Source organism: Dipodomys merriami, unplaced genomic scaffold, assembly GCF_024711535.1.
Source record: "Dipodomys merriami isolate MVZ:Mamm:240054 unplaced genomic scaffold, mDipMer1.0.p SCAF_17, whole genome shotgun sequence".
Taxonomy (NCBI): domain Eukaryota; kingdom Metazoa; phylum Chordata; class Mammalia; order Rodentia; family Heteromyidae; genus Dipodomys; species Dipodomys merriami.
In genome coordinates, this window is record NW_027203048.1 from 31,566,878 (window position 1) to 31,586,575 (window position 19,698).

Here is a 19,698-nt window from a genome sequence, read left to right on the forward strand (position 1 = left end):
TGGATGAGGACACAACAACAATGACAAAAAGTGTGGTACTGGGACAAAAAATTAAAAGGTAACAATTACTAGAATGAAGTGTCTCTCAAATAATGGGAGACAATCTTCACCAGAGGTCCAACAGATAAAGGATTAATATCAGAATATACAAAGAGCTAAAATAGTAAACAGCAAAGAACAAACAAATCGATGGGGAAATCAGTTAGACAGTTCTCAGGAGAAATACAAATGACTAAAAAACACCTGAAGAAAGATTTAACACCTTTAGCAAAAAAAAAAATGGAAATCAAAACTACACTGAAATTCCTTTACACCTCAGTCAGAATGACTATTATGAAGAAAACAAACAACAGCAAATGCTTGTGAGGAAAAAGAGGTTGGGAAAGGAACCCTCATGCACTGTTGGTAAGAATTTAGTATAGCTACTATAAAAAAATCAATATGGAGTTTCATCAGAAAGCTAAAAATAGACCTACACTATGACCCTGCTACCACTCTTGGGGGCATATATCTGAAAGAGTGTAAATCAGTATAAAGAGGATACCAGTACCACTGTGTTCATTGTACCTCTGTTCATAATAGCCAAACTGTGGAATTGGCCAAAATGCCCAACAATTAATGAATGGATAAAGAAATTGTAGTATATATGTATATATATAGGATGGGATAACAGTCATAAAGAAAAATGAAATTATGCTGCTTGCAGGAAAATAGATGGAACCTGGAAATCTTCACAATGACTGAAATAAGCCAACCTCAAAAATCCAGATAGTAGATGTTTTCAGTCTGTGTAGAATCGATTTCTAAAATATGAAAATCACAATACAAATGGGACTTGAGTGCAAAAGGGGCACTTTTGGCAAGAGTTCAATAAGGGGAGTAGGGGAAATTGAAAGGTTGCCAAGGGTAAAGCAGATCAAAGTAGCTTTCACACGTATGTATGTATGTATGGAAATAGCATAAGGAAACCCACCAAATAATGTTTTTACAGGGGAGGGAAAGGGCCAAGGGATTATATAAGAGGGTATGAACTTGTCAAAATACTAAATTTTAGATAGCACTAAACTAATGAGACTGGTCTAGTGAATAAAAAAGGAATATTTCATATTTTACAGAAACTAGAATAGAGAATCACACTTGGAATTCAAAAAGCCTTTCATGAATTAGAGATAGAAGAGGAAGAGGAAGAGACTGAGAGAGGAAGAAGGCTAATGACAGGGAAAGAAAATAGCAATTTCACAAGGGCTTCACAAAATTGATCTTACGAAAATTCTACTGGCTCAAATATTCATATAGTAACTCAGTATTTCATTTCTTTTTTATTTGATTTTTAAATACACATTCAGAAACAAAATCTAAAAGCACCTACTTAAAGATATACCATATGCATATATGGAATTTTCACATGAAGCCTCCTGTACTGTTAATAGATCCTAAAAATATTTAAATATTTAAAGTTCCCTCTTTTATCTACAATAGATTACTCATTATAGTTGGAGTTTTCTAATGGCCTTCAAACTGCAGTTGAGCAGGTTTTATTTCCATTTCTAATTTCAGTTGGTACATTCCAGTTAGAAGGAAGAATTACTGCGGTACTATGATGAAGTATTTACATGACATGAACCCATCTCCACGGAGGCCTCTTACGTTCCTTTCTCTCCAGTTCTCTGGTTGAACATCCTATCTATGTGGAACAGCCACTGAGAAGTGAGACTTGTAAATGACCACTGGGTTGAAAATTCAGTAGCATCCATCTTTCTATTTATCCTCCCCCTGTAAAGTCTAGCCCTGCGTTACACCATGAAGAAGCTTTGGGATTAGTCAGTTCTCCAATCCAGTTTTGATTTTTTTCAGTTCTGTGCAATGAGATTCCCCTAGAGTTTTCTTTCAGCTCTGATTTCAGTGAAGGTGTAATGTGTCTTGTTTGACTCAGGAAACCCTATCAGATCTCTTTAGAGTTTATTGTAGCATTTATTACAGCAAACTCTTTAAGAAGTTTCCTGGATACAGGCCACCCCCAAATGAGCCAAGTGGCTTATACCTGTAATCCTGGTTACTTAGGAGGCTACAATCTGAGGCTCATGGTTCAAAGCAAGTCCAGGCAGGAAAGTCTGTGAGACTCTTCAAGTAAGTACCAGAAAAGGCAGAAGTGTAGCTGTGGCTCAAGTGGTAGAGCACTAGTATTGAGCACAAAAGCTCAGGGGCAGTTCCCAAGCTCTAAGTTCAAGCCCCAGCACCATTGCCCATGAGCCATCGCCTGTAGTATTGGTACCAGTCTTTCTTTTCAGTGAGTCATTATGTGGATTTTGGAGGGCACCGTTTTTAAGATGCTTAATCAAAACTTGAGAGTATAACTAACTCTTGATTTGGTTTTTTGGAAAGGTACCTGATGACCTAGGAATCACCCCCCCCACCCATCCCCCCACCAAGATATTCACCCAAGTGAAATAAAAACTCAATGTTAGCATGAATGCCAGTATGAAAAAGTTTATGGCCTCTATCTGTCTGTCTGTCTATCATCTATCTATCTATCTATCTATCTATCTATCTATCTATCTATCTATCTATCTATCTATCTACCTATCTATCTATCTTTTGTTGGTCATAGGGCCTGAATTCTGGGCCTAGGTACTGTCCCTTAGTTCTTCAGCTCAAGGCTAGTGCTCTACCATGTGAGCCATAGTTCCACTTCCGGCTTTTTCTGCTTATGTGGTGCGAGGAATCGAACCCAGGGCCTCATGCATGGTAGGCAAGCACTCTACCACTGAGCCACCTTCCCAGCCCAGCATCTATATTTGTAATTGCCAAAGATAGGGACACAGGTAATTTTTGGTGGTCATAGAACTGTTGTCTCTCTAGATTACAGTAGTGGTAGTCACATGACTATAGATGCTTGTCAAAATTGACAGAACTGTATACTAGAGAGGATAAATTTTTCAGAGTCTAGATTATCTCTTTTTTCCTCTCCAGGTTTCAACATTTTATTTTCAGTTAGTCTCTGAAGGAGATGTTATATATAACATAATCTAGGGGGAGCAATTCCATAGTATTATATTGGTAGGGCTTTCTGAACAAGACTGTCTAAATCATCTTAAATTATAATCTTCAATTTCCTAAGTCTTCAGAACTGTCCATATCAGTTGAAGCTCTTTTCTCTGTGTGTTCCTGACACCCTAGTCCAATCTTTGGACAATTCTTTCCTATCCATTTTACAACATATTTTCTTTTCATTTTTTGTTTATTATTTTCTTTTTTAATTTTTAATTTTTTTTGGGGGGGTGGGATCTGGTGGTGGGGCCTGAACTCTGGGCCTAGGCGCTGTTCCTCAGCCCTTCAGTTCAAGGCAAGCGCTCTACCACTTGAGCCACAGTGTCACTTCCGGCTTTTTTCTTTTTGCTTATGTGGTGCTGAGGAATCGAACCCAGGGCCTCATGCATGCAAGGCAAGCGCTCTACCACTAAGCCACCTTCCCAGCCCCTTATTTATTATTTTCTTGTAAGTAATGGTACAAAGGGATTTCTTGAGCTAGATAGTAAAATTCTTGAGGGTGTACTGTATTAGTGAGTGCCATTACCTTGTGAATCTAAGAGGGACAGAGAAGGAAAGCAATTTAAAAAGCATAGCTGAGCATCCTGTCTGTCCCTGTGAGTAGTGTATGCTACAAGAATGAGCCTCACTCCCTGGTGTCTGGTAGAAACAGTGCTATGTTGAGAGTAGTACTTTGGGGGATGTTGCTCATTTGGCTTAAGAAGAAGCTACCTCTGCAGTCTTGCATGATTTCTACTTTATGAACATGCTAATTAGCAGCTACAACTGTGAGCACTGGCACCCCAGCACCATAATCTAGATGAGATGTATTCATCATCCAAAATTTATTAAAAACACTAAGTACTATATAAAATTATATAAATGAATGAAACATTATAATATAATCTTTCTATATGAGAAAGTTTGAGACAAAGATTTCGTAGGATTCATGCAGGAAATAAAAGGCAAGGATGATCTAAAACCCATCTAGGATGTAAATAAATTCCTGGGCTATCATATCCATAGATGACATCTCTCCGCCTCTGTGTCTTATTTTAACCAGAAGAAATCTCTCTGGGAATCAGTCTGATTAATGACTTCTAAAAATGACTGATGAGAGAGAAAATATCTTCTGCTGAATTTCGCTATTCTGTTCAGTCTTTACTCATTGCACTCAAAATAACACAATAGGAGCATTAAAAAAAAGCTAAATGACCTATTTCTTTAGAGGAATTTATTTCTTAAAGGAAAAATGAAATATTTCTACTTCTGGAGGAATTCACATTTACAGAATTTATGTCTTTAAAAAAATATTGAGTACAAGTGAGGGTTTTGCTTTTTTAGGTGTTTTTGTTTTTCAGCCAAATTGAATGTTAGATGAAATATACTTAGAGAATTAAATCCTATTTGGGGGGGGGGGTAGGGGGATTCTGGAGCTTGAACTCAGAGCCTGTTCGTGCTCAAGGCTAGTGTTCTACCACTTGAGCCACAGCACCCACTTGTGCTTGAGTTTAGAATTAGAACCAGTGTCCCACTGCAGGACTGAGGCTTTTGCATCAGAGGAATCTGAGCACATAGCACTTCTTGGAGGAGATAAGCAAGACTGAGGTGATTAGAATGAATGTAAGTCAGAACTTGAGCTTGTCCCCAAGTCTTTTTTTTTTTTCCAAGCCAAACTGTATCCAGCTTTATTAAAGATACTTTTCATAAACAATCATGGTATTTCAGGCAGGACATGGGCAGACAATCTTTTTTTGTTTTTAAACAGTATACAACAACTTTCAAACTCCCTTCTTGGATGGACTATCAAAATCAGAAAGCCATTATAAAATCCAATGACGTCTTCATTTGAAGCTCTGAATAGGGAAAGTTTAGAGTGAGGGTTGACATTTCACATTAAACATGTTGTTTAACAACTTTTCACAAGCCGACCCTGACTTTCAGGAAGTGAAAATGGCAGAATTATCAATCTGAAAATCCACGATTTAGAAAAGGAAACTACTGCTCTTTTAAGGAACACCATCTCAATGATGTCACTGTCAAGTCCAGATTGCCTGGCACATTGGAAAAACCAATTGGGAGGGGCAGGGAGGGTCAAGGTCCCGACTGGCCTCTGGTTTTAAGGGAGTTAAGTCTATGCTGATGATGGAGGAGGAGGAGGACAAAAGTTATTTTGAGTTTTCCCACATCGCAAGATGTTTGTACCAAGATGGCTGTGTGTCAACATGAGGGAATTCCTCCTCCTGGGAGCCAACAAGAAGTCTCTCAAAACTAGCAGGGAAAGGTGTTTTCCCTGTATCTATCCAGCTTTGGAGACATTCTATTAGTGACAGATGCTCCTTTCCCCAAAACAAGTGTTCTGTGTGCTAACAACATAGCTTTAAAAAAAAAAGTAAAACAAAATTTTGCATTTTTATAAAACTTGATAAAAAATAGTATTTCAAACTGTACAGTCACCAGAAGTACACAGCTATCAAAAATGCACACTTCACTTGGCATCTCCAGCACCTTCAGCTTTCTGTGCCTGGTCTGTTTTGGCATCTCCATTTTCTGCAGGGTTATTCCCATCCTTGCCTGCATCAGCTTTCCCCTTCTTCCCTTTGGGTACCTTCTCTCCCTTCTTTGCAGGGGCTTTTTTAGGCTTGGGCTCTGGCTTTGGAGGAGCAGGTTTAGCAGACAACCTGGCGGATCTTCTCTGTGGCTCGTCCTTCACCTTTGCTTTATCTCCTTTAGCATCACCTTCGGCCTTTCTCTTGGGCATGGTGGCGGCGGGACGGAGGCGCTGGGCGAGGATGCAGCGACGCGCGGCTCTGCTCGGTCCGGGGGTCGTTCTCGCCTCTTCTTCACACTGCTCGGGCTCCGGGGGGTTTATAAAGTTTTTATAGCGCTCGTCCCCAAGTCTTTTTATAAAATTGTTTTTGAGATAGGATCTTACTACTTTTGCTCAGTCTGACTTAGAACTCAAGATCCTCCTGCCTTTGCCTCTCAAGTACCTGGGATTATAGACATGTACCTTCTTGTTTTAGTAAGTGCCTATCTCTGCTTATTGAGGCCACTGCTTTGTAATCCTTCTGTCATTTTAAGGCAAAATCAAGCTCTAATGTTTGTAATAGCGTAGAGAAGATAACATAGTAGACATGAAAATAAAGGCAGCCATAAACATTCTCACCATGGATAACACACCTTATTGGCATATATATGAAAAGAACTTGATAAGCTGTAAATGCTTTACAAGAATTAATGACTGTTCACTGTCCTCAAACAATATTCTACAAACCATCATTCTGTGAGTGTGTGGCAGCTTTTCTTTCTTCTGCCTCTGTAGTACCCACATCACAGGCCATATCTAAGTTCATTACATCTCTACTTACAGACTTTATTCTGGCTTAGCTCTCCAGACAACTCGAGATAATTCTGGCCCCTTCCCTAAATTCTTTCCCATCCATCTGTGGTCTCTTGCATTGTTCCCCACTTCAGGGATGCAAATGTATGTTACTCTTATGAGCTCCTTCTTTTAGCTTCCTTAGACCTCCCAGAGACTGTAGAGAACTGCATCTTTGTCAAGCTCATGAGTCACTCTCCTTAATATGAGTGTTTTGTAACTGGGCCTAATCTGGTGTCTGGGGCCTGAAGGACAGGTTATTCTTTCTAGTCCTGCCACCTTGAATCTGGTGCAGCCTGTATAACAATTCCACATCTATCTCTCTACCTGCCAAAGCGCAGTTCCAGGGACCTGGCCTTCCTGTCCCCAGCATGCTTGTCTGGCCTCCTGTGAGCAGCTATAGCTTTGTTTGCCCAGGTCCTGGCTCATCTCAGTGGAAATCCAGGCTGGTTCAGGCCTTTCTGCCTGTTGTTTTCCTTCCAGAAAATGACAGTGTTTTTCACAGCCTGAGAAATGCTTGCTCCATCGTGTACAATTTAAGAATTTCAAAATATTATAGCATATAATAGTATTATTTGAAATTAAAATATCATTATTTAAAATTATGCTAATTATAATTGTTCTTGTAACCTTGTTATGCACATTTGAATTTATTCAGACATATATGCATATAGCATCTATGCCCAAAAGAGGTACTGAGTCAATATTATTTGTTTTGATTTAAAAAAAAATCATTTGAAGGGCTGGGAAGGTGGCTCAGTGGTAGAGTGCTTGCCTTGCATGCATGAAGCCCTGGGTTCAATTCCTCAGCACTACATAAGCAGAAAAAGCCGGAAGTGGTGCTGTAGCTCAAGTGGTCGAGCGCTAGCCTTGAGCTGAAGAGCTGAGGGACAGCGCCCAGGCTTAGAGTTCAGGCCCATGACTGACCAAAAAAAAAAAAAAAAACCCTAAAAAAAAAAATCATTTGAGATAGAGCTGCCCTCCAGGGATTTGTATGGAATGGCAATTTTTTTCATAAAAATGATTTTGCCAAGTTTTTGTTAAAATATTTTCCAACTATTAACACTTAATACATTAGTCTTTTTTGTTGTTGTTTGTTTTGTTTTGTTTTTGTTATGGGGCTTGAACTTTGGGTCTGGGCGCTATCCTTCAGCTCTTCAGTTCAAGGCTAGTGCTCGACCACTTGAGCTACAGCACCACTTCCAGTTGTCTGGTGGTTTATTGGAGATAAGCGTCTCACCGACTTTCATGCCCTGGCTGGCTTTGAACCGAGATCCTCAGATCTCAGCCTCCCGAGGAGCTAGGATTACAGACATGAGCCACCAATGCCTGGCTTAATGCACTAGTTTTATCGCGGTTTCAGCAAATCCAAGCTTATTAATGTTTAAAGTAAAAATCCTGAATTAACTGGTTAGGATTGATCAGTCCATACATATCTTTGTCAGGGCGAGGTTTACACTCGTCATTTGAAACCATCATCTCTTCTTCCCAAGTTATTGAAAAAGGAGATGCTACAGCACCTGCTGCGTCTGTGGGTCTGTAAGGGAGAAGAGTGCCCTTGGGTATCGGAAAGTAGGAAAGAGATAACTTAAGATATTTTGAAGTGACCACAAAGGACGGAGAGCAGGAAACCCAGGAATGTAGAGGCTTCTGTGTGCTAAGATCAGGATAGTGAGTGGATTAGGACGAAGACAACCTTTGATTTTGGCACTCAGGGGTTCTTCATTGTGTAATGTCCAAATCTAAGACTTTGGTCTTAATGCTTTAGAATATCACACCAAAATTTGGAGCCCCTTTCTAGACTTCTGAAGCTGCCTAAAACTCCTCATGTCTAGAATGGGAGTGGTATGTAATGAAAAGTTTCTCAGCAGACCCTACTGCATGGACACCAGAGGCGAGGTCCCCTGGCCTTGGCAAGCCAGCAGCCTATCCTTTCTCCTCTTTCTTTCCTTCCCATTCATCGCAAACCCATTCTGGGAGATGTCTCTTTACTCCATCCATAGCTCCTGCTAGACTGTCACTTGGCTGAGCCATCTTCTGGGGTTGCTTTCCTATTTATTCTGTCCTGTGCATCTCTTCCCTCACTGCCTATGTTTAGTGGCTTCCCAATAGCTTCCTGATTGCACCCAGTGTTTCTTCTCTTGCTTTTATATTCTGTGCTACTGCTTTGACACATACTTCCCAAAACTTTGTACTTTCTTCTTGTCTGTGTCCTAAGGATGTGGTAACACTATTATCAGAGTATACCTAGCTTGTAGCACGGTAACATCTGGCAAGTGTTTGTTGAATAAGAAAACACAACTTGAGTTATGTCTTGATAATGTGATTACCATACTTAATAATGTGATTAAGTGAAGACAGCATGAGATTGGAATTCAAGCCCATTCCTTCCCTCTACCGTGACCTAGGTCTTAATTTACTCTATAATGGTGACTGTCCTCTGTAATCCCCCCTTCCCAAGCCATGCTTCAGTTTCCTGGTATTCATTTTGTCTAACTGTTCATTGTTCAAAGGAGGTTACACTATGGAATTTAACTCTTGTATATACTGTACTTTAGTCAGCTTGATCCCAATCTCTGTCTCCCGAGAAGCTAGAATTACAGATAAGAGCCACATGCCCAGCTCCAAATCTGCTTTTTATTTCTAATGGCATCTTTTACAAGTCAGTGACTTGCAGTTAATTTTGAAGTCATCATTGTAAATTAGTGTGGTATTTCCCTATAGATTTATTAGTGAGATGTCTGCTTTAATGTTGATGTACAGAGGTAATTTCTTAAAGAAAGGCAGGAAGACGTGCATCATTCTATTAGATAAATGTACAGTTTGAATAGCATTAATATAACTGTTTGTCTTAGTGGCTTGAAAGGAAAACTAATGGCTTTTATTCCTTGATTTTCCCAGCCAAGTATATGATTCACTAATGTACCTACTGAGCAGCTAGTTTTGGGCCTCAATAGCACAGCTCTATAATCTATTTTTCTAGAAGAGGAAATAATTTTTTTTGGGGGGGGGAGCTCGATCAGAAGGACTTGGGCCCTCCACGAGCAGTACCAGGGAGTGGGTCTTCTAGAAGAGGAAATAATTTTAAAGAGAGAAAAGCCACCCCTTCAACCCCAGCCTCTAGCATTAATTACCATCATTTTCCAAAGGAATTTACTTGCCATTCCTCTCTCTCGTTTTCTTTGTTCATCAAAGAACCTGATATGTATTATATATCAGTTTGTGTATACGTAAACATCTACATATGTGTGTTATATTTGTGATATGTAATTCTCTAGGAAATACATTTTTGATCAAAGGATTTTAGCATTTATTTTTAAACCTTAGTAGACTGAAATACATTTTATACTTTTAGTTACAAGTCTGTTGTATCTATTTCACCAAATTTACTATTGTATAGTATTCCATTGAGTGAATATAACAGAATGACATCTGGTTTCCTGTGAATAGGCAGAAGTTATCTACTATAAGTCATGTCAAAATCATAGATGTTGGTGCCAAGAACAACAACAACAACAAAAAACCCTGTGATGAACAGGATTTTTAGGAAGACTTTTCAACTGATTGTTGGCAATGGGTATATACTAAAAGAAGATGGTATAACTTAAGAGCCAGCAGGAGACCAGATCTAGCCCCCTGCTTGTTTTCATATGGTCTGTGAGCTTAGAAATTTTTCTTTTTCATTTAAAAATTCATGTTAGTTGCACAAAATACAAGGAAAGAATAATATTTCACAATGTTTGAAAAACATGAAATTTAGATTTGAAGGCTCATAAATAGTTTTACTAGAAAACAGATGCTGTCATTTTTGTGTTGTCTATGGCTGCTTTATGCTAGTGTGGCTGAGTTGAGTAGCTGCCACGGAGACTATGTAATCCATGAAGACTAAAATATTTACTCTGTTCCTTCACAGAAGAAAAATTGGCTGAATCAGGGTAATGGAAATGAAACTGGAGTTAGAAATGTAAAATTAGCTCTACATTTTCAGAATCAGGCAAACCTCCATTTGAATCTTTGCTCTATTCCTTACTATCTGTAGTTCTCTGCCCCTTGCTGTCCAAGGACAGTGAATCTGAAGTCGCTTTCCACGGGGTTGGTATACCTTACTCAGTTGTTATTTGTTTCCAGGGCAAAATTCTAACCTATTGGCCTAAAGGATTTGAACAAGAATTCCCTTTATTGTGTTAGACAGGAGGCTGCCCTTAAGCAATTTTGCTCAAGGCTAGCACTCTACCACTTTGAGCCACAGCTCCACTTCCTGTTTTTTGGTGGCTAATTGGAGATAAGAGGACTTTCCTGCTGGGGCTGGCTTTAAACTGTGATCCTCAGATTAGCTTCCTGAGTAGCTTGGATTACAGGCGTGAGCCATAGTGTCTGGCGACTTACCCTTATTATCTGCAAATTTATGCAAGTTGCAGTTGGACACCATTTTTCTATAGACTGAATTTTAGGCTAGTCACTCAGTCTGAGCCTCAGTTTCTTCATTCATAAAATGGGAATAACAACAATGGTTGTTAGATGGGTTTGGATCTGTCACTCAAGCTGGTTGTTTGTGTGGTAGCTTGCTCCCGAGAACAACAGGTTGTTTGAAATCCAGCCTGTTTTAGGCTAGCAACAGGGCTAAGATGAGGTATCCTGTTCCACTAGCTCTACCACTGGGGTTAAAAGAGCTTGAAGAGATTCACCTTTTATGTCCTTTGTTTCCTTGAATTTACTTACTTCTGAACATTAATATCTGCTCTTTAAAAGTTTCTCAGCCAGGTGTGGTGGGGCACACGTAATTCCAGCATTCAGGAGGATTATGAATTCCAAGTCAGTCTGGGCTACCTAGTGAGAGCCTGATTTTTAATAAAAGTTTCTCATTTGAGTTGTCACATGTCTTAGAAGATGAAAGAAGTGTGAAGTTGGCGAGTGGGGCCTGGGCCCTGAGATGATGCTTACATGAAGCATCATTTGGGATACTTGCTGGAAAGTGGGCCTTTATTCATGTTTGGCTTGCCAGTTCGATGTCAGTGATTGAAGAGTTTCCTCTGTGTCTGACCTCTAAGGAAGAAATGCTTGTCCTTCTTGTGAAATAAAAGACTATAAATGAAGTTTTGTTTCCCTGTGAAACTACTTGTATTGAGTCAGAATACAAAGAAAAATCAGCAACCTGGAATTATAATTATTGTCAGTGCCCTTGCCTTTCAAAGACCCTTTCTTTCATCTCCAATTAACAATGTTTTCAGCATTATAAGGAATCCAATATGTAATTTTTCAAAATCAATACCACAAAGTGGATTATTTATTGTTTTGTGTCTAATTTCAGCTTGAAAAGTATGAGATCCTGTGAATTTTTTTTTCTGAATGACACTTTAAAAATCAAATTTTGGTCTTCTGAAAAAAATTATAGGATTTTCTGTGAATTACTAGCACCAAGTATAAATGATTCTTTCTGGTCTTTTTTGTCTGTGGAACTCAGGAATTATTTGCATGAAAGATGTTTTATCATCTAATGTATTATTTCACCTGTCTCAGAATTGGGAGTTCTGTACTTATTTACTCATTCAATATGTATTCATAACAGCATCCATTGATGTTGGGCACAGGTTATTCCAGGAGTTGCTGATAGGCAACCAATGAAACACTAACTTCTTATGGACAACATTCTTTACCAATACTGACAATGGCAGACTTAAGAGCTCATGATACTAATAGATTAAAAAAAGAAAAAGATAATTATTTTAGTTTTCATTTTCCACATCTAAAAATCACAAGTAACTTCTCTGGTTCATCTAAGCTTTGAGAAACTTTCTCATTTGGTAATAAATAATTTTAGTTGTTTTGAGGGAGAGCCTTGTTACTTCCAGCAACGATTTATTGGGTGCTCACTGTGCTAAGGACTTACATTAGAAAACTGCAACTGTCTCCTACTCAGTTCAGTCTCTGTTACTCTTAGGGAGTCTTAAAAGGGTTCAATCACCACTGATGCCAAATTCACAAGGATGCAATCCAAACAATTGAAAATACTGAACACCTGGGACTGTTGGATAAAATATAACATCTCCTGAAAAGACAGGAAATGTGAGAAGCAGGAACTAGGGAAGAGGAACAACAACACAATGAAGGGGAGGAAGGTTCTGGTGACCCAACGCAAAAATAAACCCAATCTCTAAGTGCAGATTGCCACAGTGTGGCACTGTAGTTCCCAGGCAGTCAGCGGCTGCCCTTAATGGCAATAGTTCCCTCAAAATAAATTGTTTGATCAAAATCAAGTAAGCTAGGCAGTTAGCTGTGTACACCTGGCTTTGTTAGAAAAGAGGGGCTGCTGTTTAACCTGATGCATATTCTGAGAAATCAGAGTCCTCCAAGGGGTGGAGGGCAGTTAGATGTTGGGCTCTTTTCTAGGCTTTATCTTTGCTTCATACCTTCATGAAACTACTCCAGACGGTTGGAGCATCTCCAAGCCCCCAATTTTCTCCCCCAGTTTGTGGAGCGTTCATATGAACACTATTATCATGCCATAGCAAACTGGTTAGGGAATGGGTAATTCAGAGTTAACTCTGCCTGATCAATCTATTGAAATAACTGTCATTTTAATCAACTGCTCCAAGGCTAATAATAGTTTTAAAAGATCTAACCTTGCCATATTTCCATTTAAGAATCCTCTATCAAGAGAAAATACTTCCAGGATTCTTCTCATCTTAGAGTCTGTGGTCTCTTGGGTGTGAAATACAGGTGGTCACCTGTCCCTATGACTCTACTTCCATATGGAGTTGCATCTGGAATGTTTGATAGCACAGTCAACAGGAAGTGGAAATGATGTAATCACTTGGAATTCAACAACAGAATTCCACATAATTCCACCTTGACATCTCATGGCTCAGTTGGAGTGGTGTTCAGCTTGCCTCCTACTTTCCAAATCCCTTGATGCTGTAAACAAGCAAATTAAAACTTAGCCTGAAAATGGCTGCATGTTATTCTACAATAGAGGTAGACTATTCATGGAGCAGAACACATAGCGGTAGTAACATTTTGCCATCTGGCAAAGCTGCTGGGCCAGATGGATTCACTAATGACTTCTCTAAAGTATTTAATCAGGCCTTGCTGAAACACATGACTGGCATATTTAATTATCCTAAATTAACAGGACTCCTGCCAGATATAACCCTCAATGCTTGAGTCATGCTCCTTGCTTAAAGAAAGGAAAAGAGAGATGAATAGTTCCTGAAAGCTGGGTTTTGCATAGACCCCTCTCATTAGTGAAACTTCTCATTAGCAAATTGCTGTGTTACAGTCTTAGGCAGTATTTCTCCTTTCTCTAAGTATTCACTGTAAGGCTAGCCATGCTGATCAGATTTATTTTATCAGAGACAATTATACTGATGAGAACATCTGGGGATTGATAAATCTGATTCAGTCATCAAACCTCCCTCCCTACTTCCTGCCTCTTGTAGGAGACTTCTAAACTGTCTGCTGCTGCCATTTGTGTGCCAATTCTTATTTCTCTAAGATCATTTTTAGTTGTTTGTCTCAGTTTCTGGTTTGTGTAAAAGCAATATACACAACTTAAAAATCAGAGAAAACCTTATGCTGGAAAACTGTCTTTGCTCCACCCTTTGCCACCCCAGCTACCTTTCAAAGGAGCAATTTCAATTCTCTGTGACTGCTTTTTGGTGGTACTCTATCTAACAGGGCAGTATGATGGATGGGGAAGAATGATGGCACAGGTGACAGTGATCAAGATACATTGTACTCATCAACTTTTTGACATGTTGAATTGAGACCCACTTGTACAACTCCTTAAAGATAATCTAAAAACGTTTGAAGGACGGTACTGTTGTGGCTATTTCTTGTTTTAGCAATTTTATATGTAACTGGCTTTTAATATCCATGAGGATGAAGCATACATGTAACATTCTTATATCCATTTTCTTCCCAGAGATTTCTTATTATTATGATTCCTCTAATATTCATCCTTGTGGCTTTAAATTACATTCTTCTACTACCTTTATTCTTTGGGATCATCAACTGGAGACAATATCTCTTAGCTCCTAACTGTATATGATGAATATATCAGTGACGAGAATTTTCCTGTATGGTCTAGGGCTATACTGAGCAAAATATTACATTTTTGAGATTCTTCCATGCTGTGCATATCAGAAATTCTTCTTTTATTAGAAAGAACAGGAGCAGGTCTATTGCATAAATAATACATACTTTGTTTATCTATTTTTTGTTAATGGACAGTTGTTTCCAGTAAGTGACTATTGTAAATACAGGTACTATGAAGATTTGTAAACAAGTGTATTTTAATCACTTCCTTTTATTTCTCTTAGGTAAATACTTAAAAGTTAAATACTTAAATGGTTAGATCTTACCTAGTTAAGTTTATGCTTCACTCCATAAGAAACAGCCAAACTGATTTATGATTTATTACATTATTACATTTACATCCAAAATGATTTATGGCATATTCCCATTAGCAGTGAATTGCTACATATTCCATTGTATTCCAGTTGCACTTCAATTGACCTATGTCTTCACTTGTCATTGTTGGTCTTTTTAATTTTCATTGTTTTTGACAATGTGCAAGCCATTTTTTCCATATTTCAACTTGGATTATGTTTTTATTATTAAATAGTCATTCTTTATCTATTTTAGGTACAGTCATTGGTGACTTGTGTTTATGTGTTTGAAATTTGAACTTACAATTCTGAAATTCAATATATCTATTATTATATGATTCATGTTTGTTTTGTCTCTAAAAATCATTACTTATCAAAGATCACAAAAGTTTTTTTCTTTTTCTTTTCCTTAACATGTATAGAAGAATTTTATTGTGACATTTTTATACAGGCATCTGATGTACTTTGATCATATCTATTCCCTCTATTGCTTTTTCTAATCCCCATTTAAAAAAATTTAAAATCATTTTTGTTATATTTTCATACATGTATTTAAAATACTTTGATTATACATACCCCTGCCACACTCTTTTCTCTCCCCCTCTCACTTTCCTGCCATTTGCCACCCTCTGCTAGGTCCCCCATTTTACATTCATATCATTCCTTTTTTGGTCTACATTTTGAATACAAGATAAAACATATGATATTTGTTTTTCTCAGTCTGGCTTATTTCCTCTTATTGTTTGTTTTATCAGTTGTATACTTCAATTCTTAATTCTTGGTGCATTTGAGTAAATTTTTTCTTGCTTCAGATGCTTTCTTTTTAGGGCAGCATTTTGAGATAACTGAGATTTTTTTATGTTTTACCAGTTTAATATTGAAATGGTAATCTTATTTTTATATTTTGGAGGATGGGTCACTGTAGCTCTCCATGTACATGAATTTCCTTGGCTTAGGATATCAGTTCCTGAGGATAAAGTGTAGGTTTAATGTATGTATGCCACATGCTAGCTAATTCCTAATAACAATGCTTTCTCTATTGCTTTTCATTACTGCTTTAAGACTTTTAAAACCCATTTAGTACCTTATTTCTGCTGTTATTTCCATCTGATGGCCAGGAAACTGAGGCACAGAAAGGTTAATTTATTTGCTGAATTAGATTTCTGAGAAAGTACTTCTGCTGATAAGTAGAGGAGACACTTTATCCTTTGGTAACTGACAGCCAGCTCTCCAAGAGAAATATGCATACATGTTCACAGGAGTTTATTATAAATTTTACTGATAAATACATAAATGATATGTGGTTAATTTACAAGTGATAAGATATATTATTGTATTAACTGTATAATAAATTAATTCTCATAGAATGCTTTCATTGATTTTTGTTGAACTTTTGTATCCTTGGGCAACATGTGGTTGCAGTTCAACCACGATTTGATTATTTAGATTCTTTATATGATGAATTATTATTATTATTATTATTTAGATGATACATCAATGCTTGATTACTGTCTGATTTAGACAGGAAGTCTTGGGCTGCTAGTGTGGTTCAGTGGCAGAGGGTTCATCTAGCTTGCAGGAGGGTCTAGGTTCAATCCCCAGCACTGGGGGGTAAATGTGTGTCTCATTGACAAGTGAGTGTAGTTCTAACGTACATAGTAGTTGATAATCCCATTTATGTCAATAAGAGATAAAAAAAAGAAGACATTTTGAAACTTTAAACTGTTGCTAATGACTTCTCTGCTGACCTGTATATTGTTTTAGTACTGAAGTATTTTCTCAATTTTTAATGTGTTTAAGCTTATTTGGATTTAAATTTTTATCTATCACTCAAGTCTAGACAATTAATAAAACATTCATCAGGGCTGGGAAGGTGGCTCAGTGGTAGAGTGCTTGCCTTGCATGCCTGAGGCCCTGGGTTCGATTCCCCAGCACCACATAAGCAAAAAGAAAAAAGCCGGAAGTGGCGCTGTGGCTCAAGTGGTAGAGTGCTAGCCTTGAGCTGAAGAGCTGAGGGACAGCACCCAGGCCCAGAGTTCAGGCCCCACGACCGGACCCCCCCCCCAAAAATAAAATAAAACATTCATCAAAGCCCTGATTTGTAGCATTTGTTGATTTCCATGATGTAACTATTTCCACCATGGTTGACTTCAAGCTACCAAGGTGACACTAAAATAGAGTTGGAAAGAGGTGTGTGATATTACACCATCCTGTAGTATAACAACACTGTCGTTCAGATAGGATGGCAATAGTTATATCAAGACTATAGCCAATAGTAAAATACAGTAAATTAAGAATGAAGTGATGACTTTTGAGCATATTACCTTTTAATATAGTATATTTAGCTCTAAGTTTACATAATTTTTAACAGCAGTTGCTTAACAATTAGTTCACAGAGTTGCTGAAATTTAAGTCAGCTCTTGCCAGTTAAGATGGTTCCAGCCAGGCTACTGCGTGGTCTTATCCCACCAGCCCAAACCACAGCTCCCTCCTTAGTTCCCTTCCTTCTTTCTTTCCCTCCCTACCTCCTTTTTTCCTTCCTTCCTTTGTCTCTCTTTCCATATCTCCCTCTTCTCCCACCTCCCTTCCCTCCTATTCTCTCCTCTCCTCAAGATAGGATCCTGTTATATAGTTTAGGCTGGTCTTGAACTTGTACCTTGTTGTCTCTGCCTCCTGAGAGCTGGGATTACAGGCAAGGAACACCACACCCAGCTCCAAACCACTACAGTCTTAGCTACTCCTTAATATAGTTCCATACCACAAGAATATGGCATACAGTGTGGCAACACATTGCATGGAAGAGAATATATTTGTCTGTATTGTCTAGAGTACATCAATTCTTATTAGGTGCATCACTTACCATGTTTGTCAAGAAATCCAGTTTGAGGAGTTGTGCTCAGCCCCAGGCTGTATACACATACCAGTGCTATGCTATTTAGGAAAATGGGTGGATTCTGGTTTCTGAGTGACTACTTCTCCCATTCACCTGGTCCAGGTCAACTTGGAAGGCAAGGCCCTCTTCATAGTGTTAGACCAGAGTCTGGGTGGTATTACAGGTGGTAGACCAGTACTAAGCACCTGTCTGAGGCTCTGTTAGTTCAAACCAAGCCTGCCTTTGTCTTTTCTGACCCACCAAGAGTGGGTCACTTCGTGTTAAGCCCACAGAGCAGCCGCCTCTCCTCTGCCTCATGTGTCTGTGCCTCAACACTGGGAACCTTTGTCTAGGATCATGTTCATGGGAGGGAAAGAGAAGGCTTTTGTGCTTTCCTAGTGAGATCATTCAAAAAGAAAACTCTAACAGCCTAGGCAACACTAAAATGAGGTTTCACAGAATAAGATTAGAATCATGAATGTTTTTAATACACTGCACTTGGAACAGGTGCTCAAATACAATTTTTTAATGTTTTGCCTAGGGGATCAAGAATGATGAGTGTTGATTAGTGGGCTTTGTCGAGCCTCAGAAGGTTGCCATTAATGATTGCCATTAATTAATGCTCATCTTCTCCAATATTCAACATATTTGGAAAATTTCCAGATCTTATCCAACATCAGGAAGATATGTCTTTGCCCTCCTGACATGTTACAGAAACAAATCAATTTCTTCTTCCCAATAGGCTGATGAAAGTCCTGCTCTGCAGTGCTTTCTATTGCTATGGTAACAGGAGATGGGCTTTCCCAGTGGAACTTGATTTATATATGCAGAGAAAAACATTCATTCAGAGGTCAGACTCTTTCTTGTTGCCAGGTTTATAACACAACACATAAACTGAGTGCCAAAGAAGAGCAGAATGGCACCAACTGTTGCCTCATTTTATTGAGACCTTTGATGAAAGAGACTCAATTTAGGAAGTTTCAATATTGTGGCATTGCTATTGTAGCTATAATAGTTTGCAAAATTGATGAAGTACAGTTTTTTTATTTTTGTTTTTAGAAAAGCAAAGAGTTGGATTTATGGACTCTCAACTTCCAGACAGACTTGAACTCTTAGTACTTCCAGTTACCGAGTGAACTACAACACTGCTGTGGTAGATGAGATGATAAGAAAGCCAAGGCAGAGTGAAGAGTTTATGAAATGATAGTGGAACTCTCCCCTTGTATACAGCACAGTGGTTGGCCATGTCTCATGGTATCCTATCACATACCCAGGCATTTAGAGAAAATATCCCCTTAGCTAGATACAGAGATCTATGCTTTAATCTGCTGGTTTGTTTAACGGCATTATTGAAACATGGCTCAGTAGGGTCAGGGCATTCTAGAAGGAGCAAAGAGCAAGTATATGGAACAGGATGGATTAGGTATTTCAGGAGTAAATATAGTAAATATATTTGTCATTTTAAGTGTTTCTGGATAGAAATTCTGAAGATGTTTTGGGATTAGACAAAAGTAGATCCTGCTCAAAATGACTTTGCATGAAATTCTTGAATTCATGATGTGCAGATATGGGAAGAAAGAAATAAATACTTTGACATTAGCTTAAAACTTAAGTCAACAAAGCCTTCTGAAACTGCACCATTACTGACACTTTATATTATACTGTTGTAGATCTAGTGACTTAAGTTCATAGTTTTTTTTCTTAAGAAGTTTGAAATGTGCTGTTGAATTGATAAATGTAAGATAAAAGTAAATATCACTGGGCTATACTCTGAATAATACAAGAAGGCTATCAGGTGAAAGGACCGATTTTGGGGAAGCTGGGGGAAAGGTAAATGAATGTAAATTGAATAAATTTAATGCCAGTTGCATAAGTGATTGATGAAACTCTGTCAGGCACTGTACTAGATACTTTGTATTCCTTGTATTTTTTTGTCTTGCATATGAAGAAACCAAAGCCAAAGAGCTAAAGTGGTTATCCAAAAAATTGGGGATAATAAAGGGAAGCCACTAGGCAAATCCAGGAGCCTG

The 19,698-nt window shown here is 38.4% G+C and overlaps 2 protein-coding genes across 3 annotated transcripts in view; one reads left to right on the top strand and one right to left on the bottom strand.

The window, feature by feature from the left end:
• Positions 1-19,698, top strand: part of Eml6 (EMAP like 6) — a 251,333-nt gene that overhangs the window by 66,004 nt on the left and 165,631 nt on the right. The gene's annotated exons all lie outside the window — the stretch shown is intronic.
• Positions 4,686-5,910, bottom strand: LOC138829290 (non-histone chromosomal protein HMG-17). Its single transcript, XM_070025630.1, has one exon. It carries the CDS (start codon positions 5,786-5,788, stop codon positions 5,516-5,518), a length of 273 nt encoding a protein of 90 aa, XP_069881731.1. The 5' UTR covers positions 5,789-5,910; the 3' UTR covers positions 4,686-5,515.